General features: G+C 39.5%; 1 protein-coding gene and 1 long non-coding RNA gene across 3 annotated transcripts in view; both read right to left on the bottom strand.

Moving 5' to 3' along the window:
* LOC148682295 (uncharacterized) overlaps window positions 1-15,918 on the bottom strand; it is a 560,329-nt gene that overhangs the window by 64,018 nt on the left and 480,393 nt on the right. The window lies entirely within an intron of this gene.
* si:ch211-203c5.3 overlaps window positions 3,451-15,918 on the bottom strand; it is a 31,001-nt gene continuing 18,533 nt past the window's right edge. For both annotated transcript variants that reach the window (XM_087245882.1, NM_001445236.1), the window contains 4 exons: window positions 8,442-8,615; window positions 7,260-7,433; window positions 6,095-6,141; window positions 3,451-5,687 (listed from right to left, as the gene is read on the bottom strand). In XM_087245882.1, the coding sequence (XP_087102008.1) occupies window positions 5,155-5,687; window positions 6,095-6,141; window positions 7,260-7,433; window positions 8,442-8,615 (928 nt within the window). In that variant the 3' untranslated portion in view covers window positions 3,451-5,154. The remainder of the gene's footprint in view (window positions 5,688-6,094; window positions 6,142-7,259; window positions 7,434-8,441; window positions 8,616-15,918) is intronic.

Below are 15,918 nucleotides of genomic sequence, written 5' to 3' on the forward strand. Positions count from 1 at the left end.
GAGGGAGGACAATAGTCCTTTCTGAGCCATCGTCGAGCACGGCATAAGCCTCAATGGTTTGGGTTTGACTGTGCATGTGAACTCGTGCGACCTTGAGCATCACCTTCTGTGAGCAGTTAGGTCTATCCAGATAGATTTGTGTCGAAGGCAAACTCACCATCAGAACTGCTCTGGAAGTGTCTTTAATTGAGTCATGCAGTATGGTAAGATGGATTTCTTTGCATATTTTAAATGGCCGCTTGAGGTTACAAGTATTAACTACGTGATTCCTCCCACACTTCCAACAGCGTTTGTCTCTTGTGATCCAACTGACGATTTGATCGATGGTCAGCTTCTTGAATTTGTCACATGAGTTCAGATAGTGGTCTGGGTTGTCACAGTACGGCAGTACGGCTTTGGCTTGGGACCTTTTGCTGGTGTTGCTGCTTGTGGCTTAACAGCATTTTCTGAAGTCAGAAACGAAGTTGTTGGACGTTCCCAATGATATGAAGAACTTTTACTCCTGCCAGATGACTTTGTAATATCTGACTGGAACATAGCAACTGCTCTACTGGAGATCCGCTTGGCTTAGGATTTTGTCTGTAACCAGGCTGCTAGGTCGGGAAGTGTATATGTTCTGTCTGTACCAGATTGAAGGATGCCATGACTAAAGCAGTACTCCACAAAGCTATCCCTGTAGGCAGGGGGCATTTTTCCTAAAAGGCGGTCAACATGGGAACCACACATGAGCTCAAATCCATTCTGGCCCTCTAGAGTCCTCAGCATACAGACTAGGGATTGGACAAACAGGGCGAATAAGTCAAATGAGTTTGCGTCACCTATTTTAAGTGGTGATGTACTCATAATAGCCCCTAATTCGGATTGAACTAGCTGTCTGGGCTGGCCATACTTCGCCTGTAAAGCTTGTAAGGCTGCGGTGTAAGGTTGTGGGTGGTGCATATAAGCTTTAGCTAGCTGTTGTGCACTAGCAAATTTCAGATGACTCATTAATACTTGGTATTTGTATTGCTCGCTAATGTGAGTATGGGGACTTAGTAGGCTGTCTAAGGCCAATTTCAGGAGGGCAAAGTCACTTTCTGTACCACTTTCAAACACAGGTAGTGTTGGGCGAGGGATGCCATAGGCTGCGGCCATCAAAAGCTCTGTTCCGGGTTGAGGCAAGTAGCCAGTTTGGGAAACAGGTGCATTTGCAAAGGGCTGTGGGCAAATAGGCATGTTGGATGCAGCTGCCACTCTCTGATGAGGAGCTGTTGGTGGTATAATATCACTGTCTGTGTGGGGCATAGCATTATGAGTAACTGTTGTATGCATAGGGTTAAAAGTGGGTCGTGGCACTGAAATTGGGTTTAGTGGATGCTGATTGGCCATTTGGGCAGTGTGAGCTGGAGCTTGTGTTAACTTAGATGCCTGTAGCGCCCCTGGAGGAATGTAGGGTGTTGAATGGGTTTTTATTATAGAAAACTCATTGTTGAATGGCTACCACTTTACAATAAGGTTGTATGTATTAGTTAATGTATTTACTAACATAATAAAAAATACATTTATTACAGTATGTATTCATCTTTGCTAATGTTGGTGAATGGTAAAAAGTTGTTAATTGTTTATTCATGTTAACTCGCAATGTATTAACTAATGTTAACAAGCATGACTGATTTAATTAATGCATTAGTAAATGCTGTACATAAATTATGCTGTACAGGTATTGTTCATATTAGTTCATATTTAAACCCTTAACATTACTTATAAAACTACTGTAAAATGTAACTTGTATTGTAAGAGGCTAAATTATCATATGCATTTGTTTATATGACAAAACATGCTTTTTGACTCAAGAACGTCCATACTGACTACAAAGGCAGATACTGATAAGATCAGGGCCTGTTGTGTGGACTTTGGGGGTTTTATGGTGTGGTCACATGTTGATTGGTCAGTTTGAATGTCTTGATTGGCTTTAGTCACATGGTCAAGAAAGATACAAGATAGGTGGTAAACTCGAGCTCTGTCTCTTTTTCCTGCCCTCTCTTTTCCTGGCCTGCTTCTCTCCTGCTCTGCTCCTCTCCTCCTCTGGAGTCTATCTTTTCTGACTCTACAGCAATCAGGCTTCTGGGCCTGTTCTCTTTGTCTCTCTCTCTCTCTCCCCCTGTGTCTCTCCTTCTACCTCTGGTAACTTTAATTTTACATTTAAGCTGGGTACAATTTATACCATACGTTTTATCATTTCATATTTGATCATTTTATACAGTATTTTGTTATTAATTCAGTTGTAACCATAGAGAATTATTGTCATTAAATCATTTCATTTTCAAGTATTTGTGAATTACTTTTGATTTAACATCAACACTTAATTGTTCCATATAGCAATGCAATACAATCACATAAGATAAACGCTCTCTCACATTTATAGCTATTAATACTGCCCTTATTTCCGTTTTTGGTATGAGATTGCAGAAGAATGGTTTGACTAGAAATGTAGTTTTTTACCATCATGCTGATCACTTTTTAGTCGCTCGGCAGAACTACAATTCGAACCGCTGTGGTTTAAAGACCGTTCTTACAGTATGTATGTTGTTATATTATATTTGTATGTATTTTATATTTATTTTGTTATATTTGTTAACATATGTGTTTTTGAAACATTTCATTATAATCTAAGTGTTTAATGTATGTTCGTTATGCTGTATTATAAATAAATGTTATAATGATTAAGTATTTTGTACTTGATTTTATTATTGGACATATTTATATTGAATACAACTGTAAAGGCTAATAGGCTATAATATTTAAAAATGACCTGTGGACCGACCGTGGGCCGCCAACAAACCAGCGGTGCGATGGCGGACCACCGTCGGAAAAGTGCCAGTGGCCCGCTGGTCTTATGTTAGCTGGGTATATTCCACGTATATTTCTACATTGTCATGCTAAAACACTTTCGTAAAACTATAGGCAATATTCAGCTGTTTTTAACAAGACAAAACACAAGTCTGTGCTAGAGCAGTTCAGAAACTTGCATCAATTCAAATGTGCGGATCGATTGTGTTCAAGAAATGCAAAGACCAGAGAGTGCTTTTAGTCACGTTACCACTGAAAGCCCTTTACAAAAACAATGGAGACGCTGCCATCTGGTGGAACAAGAGTGATTAACTGTGTGTTGTCTCGATTAACTACATCCAAAACAACTCAATAAATGAATGTACTACTAAACATCATGTCGGAGCACATACATGCTGTTGTGGCCCTTTATGGAAAGTAGGTGCTGTGCTGATTCGCCTTTGTTTAATTATTGTGATTAAATAAAGATAAACCAGATCCTCCCTTCGCTATATTTCTTAGCTAGAGTTTAGGTAAAGGATCGTCTTTATAATGTATTTTGCTAAAGAATAGATTCATATTTCACCACACAGGGTAACTTAATGGGTTCTGGCAAATGAAATCAATGTCCACTCCAGTAAAGAAAAGTAATAAAATACACTTTTATTAATAAAATAAAATAAATTGAAAAGTAGAATAAACAAAAGACCAATAACAGAAACAAAATCCTTATTTTAGGATAAAACCAACCTCAGTATAGAGAAGTCAGAAAGCGCAAAGCTGGTCAGAGCGGCTCAGCTTTAATACACTCAGAATCAGGTCATGCACATAACCACACCTCATATATCAGTGAGGACTTGACATATTCAATACAAGTACCCAAACACTATTTGGGTTTTACCTGCTAAATCAAAACACTAATTATAAATTACTAGGACCAACTGTAGGATGTGGTCTGACCACTCAATTCTAATAGTCAGCAAAAGCTATAGGTCATGTCTTATTGAACACATTTATAGTTTTCCCATAGGTACATCTAAGACCACGAATCAACATACAAACACTTTCATGTAGCATTGTTTAGACAGTTTTAAGCCATTAAAGCGATATCGAGGTATCCCCGACCCGAGGTATCCGTGCCTACGGAGACTATGAGACTTCCCGGCTTCCATGACCAGAGAGTCTCAGGCCTTCAGGGTCAGCTGCGCTAGCCGTATGCACTCAGAGGACAGGAGGTCAGGGGAAGGTAAGAGCAGATGAGGGTCAGAGATAGGTAACATCTCTCTCCCTCTCCGTTCATTGGTCTTGCGCGCCCTCTTCTGGTCACGTCGTGCTCTTCTCTTACACTTGACTGATTTAGATAAAGTGAAGCTCTGAAGCATTGTCAGAGTACAGGAGAGGTTTGAGTTTGTATTTTCGTCGTCTCACGTTAATAATGGCACCATTCATTACAATACACATGTACTCACACAAAACACTCAAACACACTCTCTCACACACACACACACACACACACAGACACTCTCAAACAAAAACACAAGCATGCATGTACGAATACACTCTCTCTCACACACACATACACACACTTACAAACACAGACAATCTCACACAAACACACAAACACGTGTAATATAGAGACACAGAGCAGTGAAGACATGCACACATACACGCACACAAAAATCTCTTTTTTACTCTCACACAAACACACTCATTCTCTCTCTCACACACACACACACACACACACACACACACACACACACAGAGACAAACATGCATCACACACACACACACGCACACACACACGCACACACATACACACACACACACACGCACTCACACACACACACACACACGCACACACACACACACGCACGAACATAACAGTGAACACACACACACGCACACACGCGCGCGCACACACACACGCACATGCACACACACGCGCGCACACACATACACGCGCACACAAACACACGCACACACACACGTACACACACACAAACAGACTTTCTCACACACACATGCACATGGACACACACAAATACAGACTCTCTCACACACACAAACACACGCGCACACACACAGACTTTCTCTCTCACACACACATGCACATGGACACACACACACACAAATACAGACTCTCACACACACAAACATAGACACTCTCACACTACACATGCACACATGTACACAGAGGAGTGAACACATGCATGCACACACACACGCACACACACTCTCTCTCTCTCACACAAACACACACACACACGTTCTCTCTCTCTCACACACACACACACACAGCTGCTGACTGCTCCTGCAGAGGATTCTGGGTAAATCTCTCGTCAGTCTTCAGCTCAGTTTCACTGATGATCCAGAACTAAACCCAAACCCAGCACAGAGTGGCTCAGTGAATGTGGTCTGGACTGAGTGGATGAGGCTCATTGTGTCTCTATAGATGTTGTAGAAGATCAGAGTTCCTGCACTGTGATCCACAAACACTCCTATTCTCCTGCTGAGCGCCTCCACTGGGAGATCAGTGAGTGTGTTATTGTGTCTGAATGAGAAACTGGAGGAATCACAGAGCAAACTCCAGGACTGAGCATTACATCCAAACCAACACTCAACACCTCCTCCCTTCCTCCTGATGCTCTTATATGACACTGATATAAACACACCATCATCTCCACTCCAGTCAATCTCCCAGTAACAGCGTCCACACACACTCTCTCTGCACAACACCTGAGGATAAACATAACCATCAAATCTGTCTGGATGATCAGGATACGGCTGATTCTCTCTCACACGCTTCACCTCTCTGTTCTCCTCAGACAGAATGAGTCGAGTGTGTGCTGTGTTTGGATCCAGAGTGAGGAAACAGACATCTGAACACAAGAACACACACATTTACAACCACAGCTGTGTGTGTGTGTGTGCGTGTGACAGAGGGAGTGTGTTTGAGTATGTGTGCGGGCATGTGTGTTGTGTGTGTGAGAGAGAGAGAGAGAGAGAGAGGGAGTGTGTGAGTGCATGTGGTCACTGCTGTGTGTGTGTGAGTGTGTGTTTGTGTGAGAGGTGTGTGTGTGTGTGAGTGTGAGAGAGAGAGGAAGTGTGTGTGTGTGTGTGTGTGTGAGAGCGAGGAAGTGTGTGTTTGTGTGTGAGAGTGAGTGTGTATGTCTGATTGTGTGCCAGCGTGTGCGTGTGAGAAAGAGAGAGAGACAGAAGGGAGTGTGCGTGTGTGTTTGAGAGAGAGTGTGTGTGTGTGTGTGTGTGTGTGTGTGTGTAGTCCTACATTTGTGTGGTCCTGCTGTAATCCTCGTCTCTCCTCCATGATCCAAACTGTAAACACACACAGATTCACATTCAGTCAGTACACAAACATCAGTTTATAACACACAAACACACACACACACACACAATAAGACATGTGGAGTGTGTGCTGAATGCTGGATTGTGATTGGCTGATCTCAGTGCATTAATAACTGCAGTAAAACAACATGAGTGTGTGTGGAGCTGTCAAATCAGCTTCTGAATGACACACAGAGCTTTTAGATCAGATGTGGAAACAGAAAACAGAATGGAAACACAGAAACAGACAGATATAAAGACTGAAGGATTCATTCAATGATCAATTGACAAAAGCGCAGCACAATAATAAAGCAGAATTCAGTGTTAAATGACTTGAAATATGATGGAGATCTTCATCTTCTGTCAAATGCCTCTTCATCATCTCCAAACATTGCTAAGTTGGAGAGCAGTGAATCCAGACCAATCTGCAGTCCTCCTCGCCCTTTGGAAGCTTTGTGGGTTTGTGTTCTGTTTATTGTTCATAATACTTCAGTTATAAAGGATTAGTTTAGGAGTTTTTTGTCATTTGCTTTATTTGAGTTTGTTCAACATGTGATTGTCACTGGACTATATCAGAACCAGCATCACTGTCTGCTGATCACTTTTATTGCCTGATATTTTGTGTTCATGTTAGTTTAGAAGCAGAAAAGAGCCAGATTACAAGATATGTGAGATATTTGCCAGAAACATCTTTGTTATGTCCACATTGTGAATGTAAATTTATATTGTTTATTTTCTTCCTGTTTATAGTTTTACTCCGCCCTTATTAAAGTGTGATAAAGGACATTCTGTGTCTGTGAAGTTAATGAGGGAGAGTTTAACTTGCTGTTAAAGTATACACAGGACGTATTTGGAGAACAGTACACACACATCTCTGAGCTGATACTGTACAGTTCTTCAGCAGAAATGTAGAGAACAAGTTTCACTGCTCAACTACAATGCTGAAACTGTACAGTGTTAATATGAGATATAATATCACGCTTAATGTGAGAACTGCCCAAGTGCACTGACATATTTAACAGCTTTGATTAATATCTGGTCACTAGAAGAAGAGTGAAATATCAAAGTATCTGTATTCACAATAAAAAAGGCAGTGATGCTCCACATACTTGAGTTTGTCCAGTGTGTAGTTTGGATCCTCCAGTTGTTCAGAGAGCAGCTTGACTCCTGAATCTCCTGGATGATTGTAGCTCAGATCCAGCTCTCTCAGGTGTGAGGGGTTTGAAGTCAGAGCTGAAGACAGAAAACCACAGCCTTCCTCTGTCACCATACAGCCAGACAATCTACAAACACAGCAATAGTCCACATCACACAGTTGGACAATCACACATCTCTTTGTGTTGTGAAGATGCTGACTGCTGTTTCTGCTCATGTCAACAGCAGTGATGAACACACACATCCTGATCAGCTCTCCTTATTGATCGAGCTCTGATATAGAGCATGTTGAGTGTGTTTGCTGATAAGGACTCGACATCATCTGTAGAAGTGTACAGAGCAATAGTTCATAAGACATCACATCAAGCTGTAAAGTCTGCTGTGAGGAATAAGACACATTTGAGCTCAGAAGGAAATCTTGAAGTATAAAGTGTAATTGAAAATGAGCTGATTTCCATTATTTATCTTTAGATCATATTTAGATTATATTGTGGACAATAATGTAAATAAACTAAACACACACAAACTCAATCTCTTGGTGTCTTTGTCTCCTGTCTGACAGTCACTAGAGCTGTAGTCAATCCACCTTTGAGTCCAAATGTTAACAAGGCCAAGACACTTCTTCAGTTTAGATAATAAGACTGTGATGAGACTTTTAAATGTTTTCAGGAAAACTGTAAACTGTACAAACATCAGAGCAGGTCAAAACCTCACCAGGACCCAAAACCCTACAGACTTCACAGGGTTCACTTTGTCTTCATCACTGTTATTTATTTATTTAGACAGGATTGCCAGAACATCTGACAAATTCTTAAATAAACCTTTAAAATAAACAAATGCAGATATAAACAACAAAATAATATGAACATATAAAATATGTCATCTAAATACTCTTTAAATACAGTCATACAGTTCTGTATATTAGAAGTATTTTACACATTTTTTGTATTTTACTCAGTAATGCTTTTGACTGCATTTGTCTACACACACAGAGACTTGTATAGATATGAATAAAATCACACCTATAAAAAATTGCCCATCTGCCAACACACTGAGTGGGGAAAGGAGCTTCTATATTTGTTTAACCACTATGTAACTCTCTTTTTGTAGTTGCTGTTGAGTGGAAGAGTATTTACCTCAGTATCTCCAGTTTACAGTGTTGACTCTTCAGTCCATCAGAGAGAAGCTTCACTCCTGAATCCTGCAGGTCATTGTTACTCAGGTCCAGCTCTCTCAGCACACAGTTTGAGGATTGTAGAGCTGAAGACAAACTCTCACAGCACTGAACAGTGAGATTACAGCTCTGTAGTCTGTGTAGAGGACAAACACAATATTGATGTTGAGTTTGATATGTTCGGCACTTTACAGTGTTGTGTGTGGAGCTGAACGAGCCCACCAATCACGGTGGGGTATATGGCTCTAGGGGGCGGGACATCAGCTGAACATAACGCAGGCAGAGAAACATTTTCCAATGAGTGAAAGTTACAGCAGAGTTGCCATGGAGTGTTTCCCTCTGTGATTGCTGGCTGCGTCCTTGCTATTGGGGACATGAGGACATTCGTCCCAGTGTGCTTCATTCACAACACTTCAAAAAAAGTTGTGTAAGTTGCTGCCCAGCGGGACATTATAAATATATAAATGTATATAAATCAGAGCTTAATTTGAGCAGGATCTGGCTGGATCCTGTTCCGAGAAATGTCAGATATTTGTATTAGAGCTGCAAAAGTGAATTGATTAAATCGATAAAAATCAATTACTCAAAGAGTTGCCAACAGATTTTATGATTGATTTGTTGTGTCGCACGACACGGAAACATTTGCGCATTAAAAAAAAAACCCTTAAGTCAGTGCAGAGCGGAGTGAACACGGTCTCTCTCACTCACTGATACAGAGTTCAGCGCTCATAGACAGAGATGAGGAAGAAGGGAGTTCAACAGCAGGTGTGTTGGCTGGTGCTGAGCCAGAGAAAGACGCGTCATATCATCACAATTATGCTGCGTTTTAACTGCCTAATGCTTATTTTATGTTTTAGATAAACATTTACATGAAAATACAAACAAGCACTAGTAAAACAAAACATTTAGAGCTTGTGAAACACAAGAAAGTCTTTTTGAAGTCCAACAATCCATTCAAATATAAATTGCTGATGTGTTTAATTCATATCAGGTACACATGGTGAAAGTAACTATAAAGTTGAATCTACTTTAAGTTCATCAGACACTCACTTGCATGTATTTAGAGAGTAACTGATGAATAAACTGCTGATGATGCTTCGTCATGGAAACATTAAGAGTGAATGTTCTAAAATAATGGTCACCTCAAAAAACTGACTCCTGGATCCAGAATATTTTAAACCCACCAGCAAAAGGGTTAATAACAGCAGAAAAGCAGCGGTTATTTCTAATTTCGAGAGGAGCACGTGATGTGATTGAGCACTGCTGGCTGCTCATCTGTAATCAGTAATATTCCAATCAGAGTGATTCTAGTTTACTATAAATGGATCGTTTTCTCCCTACTGCTCTATCTTCATTTTGGAAGAATGCTTTCCTCTACAAATGCTCCAGCATTTAACCTACGCTTCAGCATCATTTACATTTGACATGGAAAAAAAAAAAAACAACAGCAACTTCAGCCAGAACCCCGCTCTCCCCAAAACCTCAGCCGCTGCCTCGCCAGCAATCAAGCCTGAATTCCCGCCGGCACAACAGCTCTTCCATCTTCTGCTCCAACTGCCCCACACAATGCAATCCACAACTCCAACAAAACTCAAGACTCCAGCAATCCAAGCCATTGTAATGAAGCCGAACTCTCACTGCTCTCCTAGCGGTCCACTTTTGATAACGTACATGCTTTAAAGGGAAGCCTCGCTAGATAACTACACTCCAACAAAGACTAAACTTTTTATAAAGGTTTCGAAAGACGAGACCAGCGTGAATAGAATGATTTCAACAGAGAACTCACCTCTCAGCCTCCCGCCTGTCCACAGATCCATAACATTCTGACAGCTGAAGTAGTTCGATTGCAATGACCAGGCAATCTAATCCACAAACATTAGTCCACAACATATCCATTCGTTGATAAACAACCATGGAAGGGCGCAATGTTATCATCCAAACAAGCTGCTGGAGCGTGTGGAGCCAGTCCTTCAGGCATAAACACTAGCGATTTTGGTCAACAAAATGGCCGCCGACTTTTTGCACTCTGACTGATACTCCAAGGAGCCAATAGCTGAAAGGAGAAGTGTCACCAGCCAATGAGCTTTACAAACTTGAGTTGGTCCAGCCTTCTCTCTAGACAGTTTCATGAATGGACTGAGGGCAAAGACTTTGTGAATGAATCAGGTTAGATATGACTGAGATTTTTCAATCATGTTCAGATTCCAAACGTGATGTTACTTATCATAGATGCAGTAAAAGTCCATGATAAACATTACATTCACACAGTTCCTACTAAGTGGTTACATGGTTTTTCAATGATGTTGGCAGTTGACATATTTAAAATTTATAAATAATAATAATAACAATAAATAATAATAAAACTCTGCCACATCTGATCTGATAGCCATTGAACTAATGAAAAGAGTTTTACCCAGCTAGTGAAAAACATTCAACACCTCAAGCATTGAAGCTCTCATGTAACACACGAGAGAAAATGCAAAATCAGGCTTTTATACTTGAGGCATACGCCATTGAGATATTTATTTAAATGACAGGGGGCGGTCTAAAGAAAGAGACCGTAAAATCAGATGAATAAAAAGAGAATCATTAATATCATTGAACATGTTTTGGGGGCCTCTTTATTTGTTTGTTTTAACAAACTTATCTTTAAGGTTTTTCCAAACTTTTACAAAAACGTTTCTCCTTTCCCACTGCTTTTGCAACTTCAAGCTAAGAATTGTTGGTCATCTGGTTCTCCCTATGATCACACATGGACAGATCATAAAGATGTCAGCACAGACGTACCTGTTTCAGACAAAATCTCTTCAAACTGTTTTATATCCAACTCAACTCAAAAGCGGCACAATTGATCATCTGAGTCTTAAAAAATTTCATTAGCTCCGCTATGGCGTTATTTCACTGACAAATGTAGTGAGCGCAGTAGTGAGCGCAGTATTACAATTCAAGAGCGCATTCATGTAATAGGAGCGAGCGAATCTCTTTGCTCGTGCACCGATTTTCTCTGTTTGTGGACAAAACTGAGCAAGAAAAGCTTAAATTTTCTCCATCTTAAATATGCACTGCTCAGGACAAATTATCTTGCGCGCTCTCAGTACACTGTTCCTGCTTCTTTTCGAGCTTTTCGATATGATTTATATTAGTCCACTATTTATTACCAACAACCAAAATACTAAAATAGTCTTACATATTACATTTTTAATCTAATAAACCGTAACTTTTTTAGCTGTGTGTAATATGAAGAAATATTTTCAGTTTCTAACACTTAAAAACTCAGACAATAGTTTAATTTTAAAAACATTTATTAAACATCCAAAAGGTGCACCATACTGACCAAATAAAATAAACGTTTAAATATAACTAATGCAACCAGAAAAGTAAATGTGATAGAAAGGGAAAAAACTTGATAAGGTATTATAGCCTAATGCACTATTCACTCTTCAAATAAATTTCACAATCTATCCTATTTCATCATGGCAAATAAAGCAAAGTGAACTAGTGTCTGCTGTACAGTGTTTTGTAAAGTACAGTAAAGTACTTCAATTGATCTATTGTGGCAATACTATAGTTGCTATGGTAACACAACAAGTGTAATATAAACAAATTACCCAGTTTTTTAACAATATAGGGTATATTATACTACAATTCACCACACTTTACTGTAGTAAAACTACACTGTATTTCATTATATCAGTTCACTATTCTACTATTAATACTACAGTATGCTGAAGCATCTCTGGAGAGCAAAAGCACGAAAGGAGGAGGAAACACAAGACACAAAAATTGAGATTCCGCATTATCCGACAGAGCGAGAGCAGATCATTCGCACGTGAGCAGCCGTGTTTTGAGAGCTCGCGAGCAGTTTTGTCCACAAACAAAGGAAACCGGCGCGTGAGCAAAGAGATTCATCCTCTCTTAATACATGAATGAGTTCCCGACTTTTAAAACTGCTCTTACGACAGTGAGATATTGCCATACGCCGCCAGCTGAAATCATGACGCGGGCCCTCACATTGAACCTCCGCAAAAACAGCGATGATGTCACATTTGCCACGCGGACTGAGTCAATAACAGAAAGCTGATTGGCTATTGCAAGTTGACCTCATTTGTAGTTGCAATACCGCTAATTACAATTGGATTAGTGAAATAAAGAACTACAACACCCCGAAAGCCTAGCAACAACAACAAGAAGGAATTTAAATGAGCATTAGATGTAGCGCTACATGGACATCAGAAAAATAAGATTTAAGACTTTAAACTCCTTAAATATTAATTTTTAAATTTTAGACTTAAGGACTTTAAGACCCCGTGGAAACCCTGTTCCAGGACCACTGGCCAAGACACACCTCATATCCTCAGCTCTCCATCCATCTGCCACCCTGCAGGGAGACGAATGCCCACTTCTACAACCCTTGCACATCCTGACATCAAAGCTATTGTAACATGCATTAACAAAGGCACTTCCATTCACAGTTGACCATGCACTTATGAAGACACCTCGCATGAATATCAGCTAAAATGATTAATTATGTCTGCTGTACATGCACCATGTTGTAAAGATTTAATTTCTGATTCTCTCTTGTTTTCTCATTTTAGAGGTTATGATTGCCGACTCCAGAAACTGCCCTCATTCAACCCATCACACTCTACATCCATTCCTAATGCTTTCACACTCTTTGCAAACACATATTTCCACTCATACCTGTACAGCCCACACCCTTGATGCCATACCCACACTAGCCTTTTTGGCTTTTGAGATGTTGTGAACTAACATCAACATTTCAATCCCACATTCCACCCCATCATAGCTGATCCAACTTTGCAGGATGAAGAAACTCTGTCTTTCTTTATTGAGCAAACAGATCATTGACACAAGGGCATTCTATTTACATTTTTAACTTGTAAATTGTTTTAAATTCAAAATTGTAATATATGCATCAGTGTAAAACCAATGACTGGTGGAAAAACATTTTCTGTAATATTAAAACCACAAGGGACTCCACTTTTGCCATGGCCTTTTTTGCTGTTGGTGTTTGAACAAACTTATCCCTCAGGTTTTTCCAAACCTTTCCTCCTCTCCTACTGCTGTTGCAACTTCTAGCCAAGAATTATTGGTCATCTGGTTCTCCCTATGATCACGCATGGATGAATCATAAAGATGTCTGTATAGTCGACAGTTGTACCCGTTTCAGACAAAATCGTCGCCATGGAGTGCCGGTAAGGACACGGAGACTTGAACCCCATTTAAAGTTCTTTAATGTCCATCACACTTGAATAGGTACCGTCTTTTACATGGGAGTGTGTGTGTGTGGTTTCTCATCATTGACGCACACAAAACTAACTGGCATAAGGCGGAAAGCAAAGCATGTGACCTTTCTTTCTATCTGAACAGAATGAAACCAGTCAATAAACTCAATGTACCGCAGACCTAAGCTGCGTTTTGATTGGCTGATTGTGCTCGTGACATGTTAAGTCAGTGAAAATGTATGAATAGACATCCTGCGGCGCGATACACGCGAATGGCGTGGCGTGAATGGCACCCATTGCTTGAGTTTGAAAGTCTGAACTTCAGCGGACATTCGCGCCGCATAAACCCTCTGGGGTCGAAGACTGCGTATACGCGTTTTGACGTGTGGTGGCGTCAAACTGCTGAAATGAACTTAAATTAAACTTTCAGTTTTGATCGTACAAATGAGATCAATACATAAATTGAATCTGTTATGTGTCTACTTTTTGCTCACAACAACAACAACCGTGTGTGCTTTTGCAAAATAAGGAAAACAACAGAGTAGGCATTCTGTCTTTTCTCTCTCAGTGAACTGCTTTTAGAAATGCATCAGTAAAATGCGCTGAAACTCCACGAATACAAAACGAACACAAATGAGAAATGTATTTCTAGAAAGCTTAAAGTGTCTACTTTTAAACGCAGCTATGCATGTTGAAAACAAAGTCAGCAATACTTTATATTGCTTGATTAAGTAATCAGTATGAATTCAACGCTATGTCTATATTCTCAGTCTGATCTCATTAGTTTTAATGCAACCATGCCCACGAGGCATTGTTATTACAAGTGTCTGAATATGCGTGCAGACTGTGATCAGAAAAACACGTCACTAAAATGAAAGGAAACTCGGCAAATAGTCAACAAAGATGATGATTTCTGATATCTATATAAAGCTTAATGTCTACTTTTGCATTAACCAATTCAAGTTGAAAACAAATGATCTCTTTTTATGTAATCCGTGTAAAAGTAAGGACTGTACGGATTCTCCTATATCACCTCATTACAGCAGCGTGGTCCCACCTCTCAGTAACGCGCTTCATATGTACATTTCCAGATGTGAAAACAACAGAATTAAAGGACCAGTGGCAAAGAGAGCTAAAGTAGACAAGATGTGCTCCGAGTTTGCTCAGTAATGCGAGTAATGATGGTCTGTGTCATGACAACAAACTGTTAGAGGAAGATGTCGCCTTCAACTTCACAAAAATTTATAAAAACGATACAAAAGCGGACCAGGTTCAAATAATCCTGCGTCTGTGAGTCTCCGCTAATGTCAAGAAGAAGGCCAGGGGTTACAGTGAAATACTGCCTTTTTCCTGCGCCCCTCCTCATCATAGGATACCTGTCTGCAAGACTACATTTCTAAGTGTCCTTTGTAAGTTTATTCTTTAAATAATTACTGTGAATACCGAGTGAGAGGATGATCACTTGCGCCAAAAGCTGCTGAAAAAAGATTTCATTATCGCATATGGATTAATCATCATTCTTTAAAATAACATTGCTCTAATATCAGAATACCAAAACTAACTCAGAATCGTATTATTATTAATCAATCTTTGTATATCCTATTCCATATATTAATGATGTATTGTTTTTTTAACCAATTTAAGATGTTTGACAATGTTGAGATAATATGTTGCATTTTGGCATGATTTATGACTTATTTATAAACTATTTAAAGACATAAAGTTAAATAAAAAATATCCTGGGTTTGAAGAATATTGTGTTCCTGGACTTCACTGAGCTTAATAGTTTAATGTATAAAATTGTGAATGAACTTGACTGTTGATGTCGTAAATAATAATGTCAAATAACCAACATTTCTTAAAATGGAAATATCTCCTTTTGCAACTAAACTCTTCATTTACAAAATAAATAAATAAATAAATAAATCAGTAGATTTGCTATATGTAAGTTTAAAAGTTTGCAGAGTTTTATTCAGTGTACTGACTCTCACAAGTGTATCTCCAGTTATTTTGTGTGATTAATATATTTTAAATAAACATGCAAACAAAAAGTATATAAACTTTTCTCTGATTCCTTCTTGAAACTCTTCCCTCCTAGTCATATACCTGTCTGATGGATCATTATGCAGCTCATTATGCAGGTCTTTGTCTTCTCAGGTGTGACTCACTGCATAGTAATGATAGTTCACGCCT

Source organism: Danio rerio, chromosome 4, assembly GCF_052040795.2.
Source record: "Danio rerio strain M-AB ecotype USA chromosome 4, GRCz13ab, whole genome shotgun sequence".
NCBI classification, from domain to species: domain Eukaryota; kingdom Metazoa; phylum Chordata; class Actinopteri; order Cypriniformes; family Danionidae; genus Danio; species Danio rerio.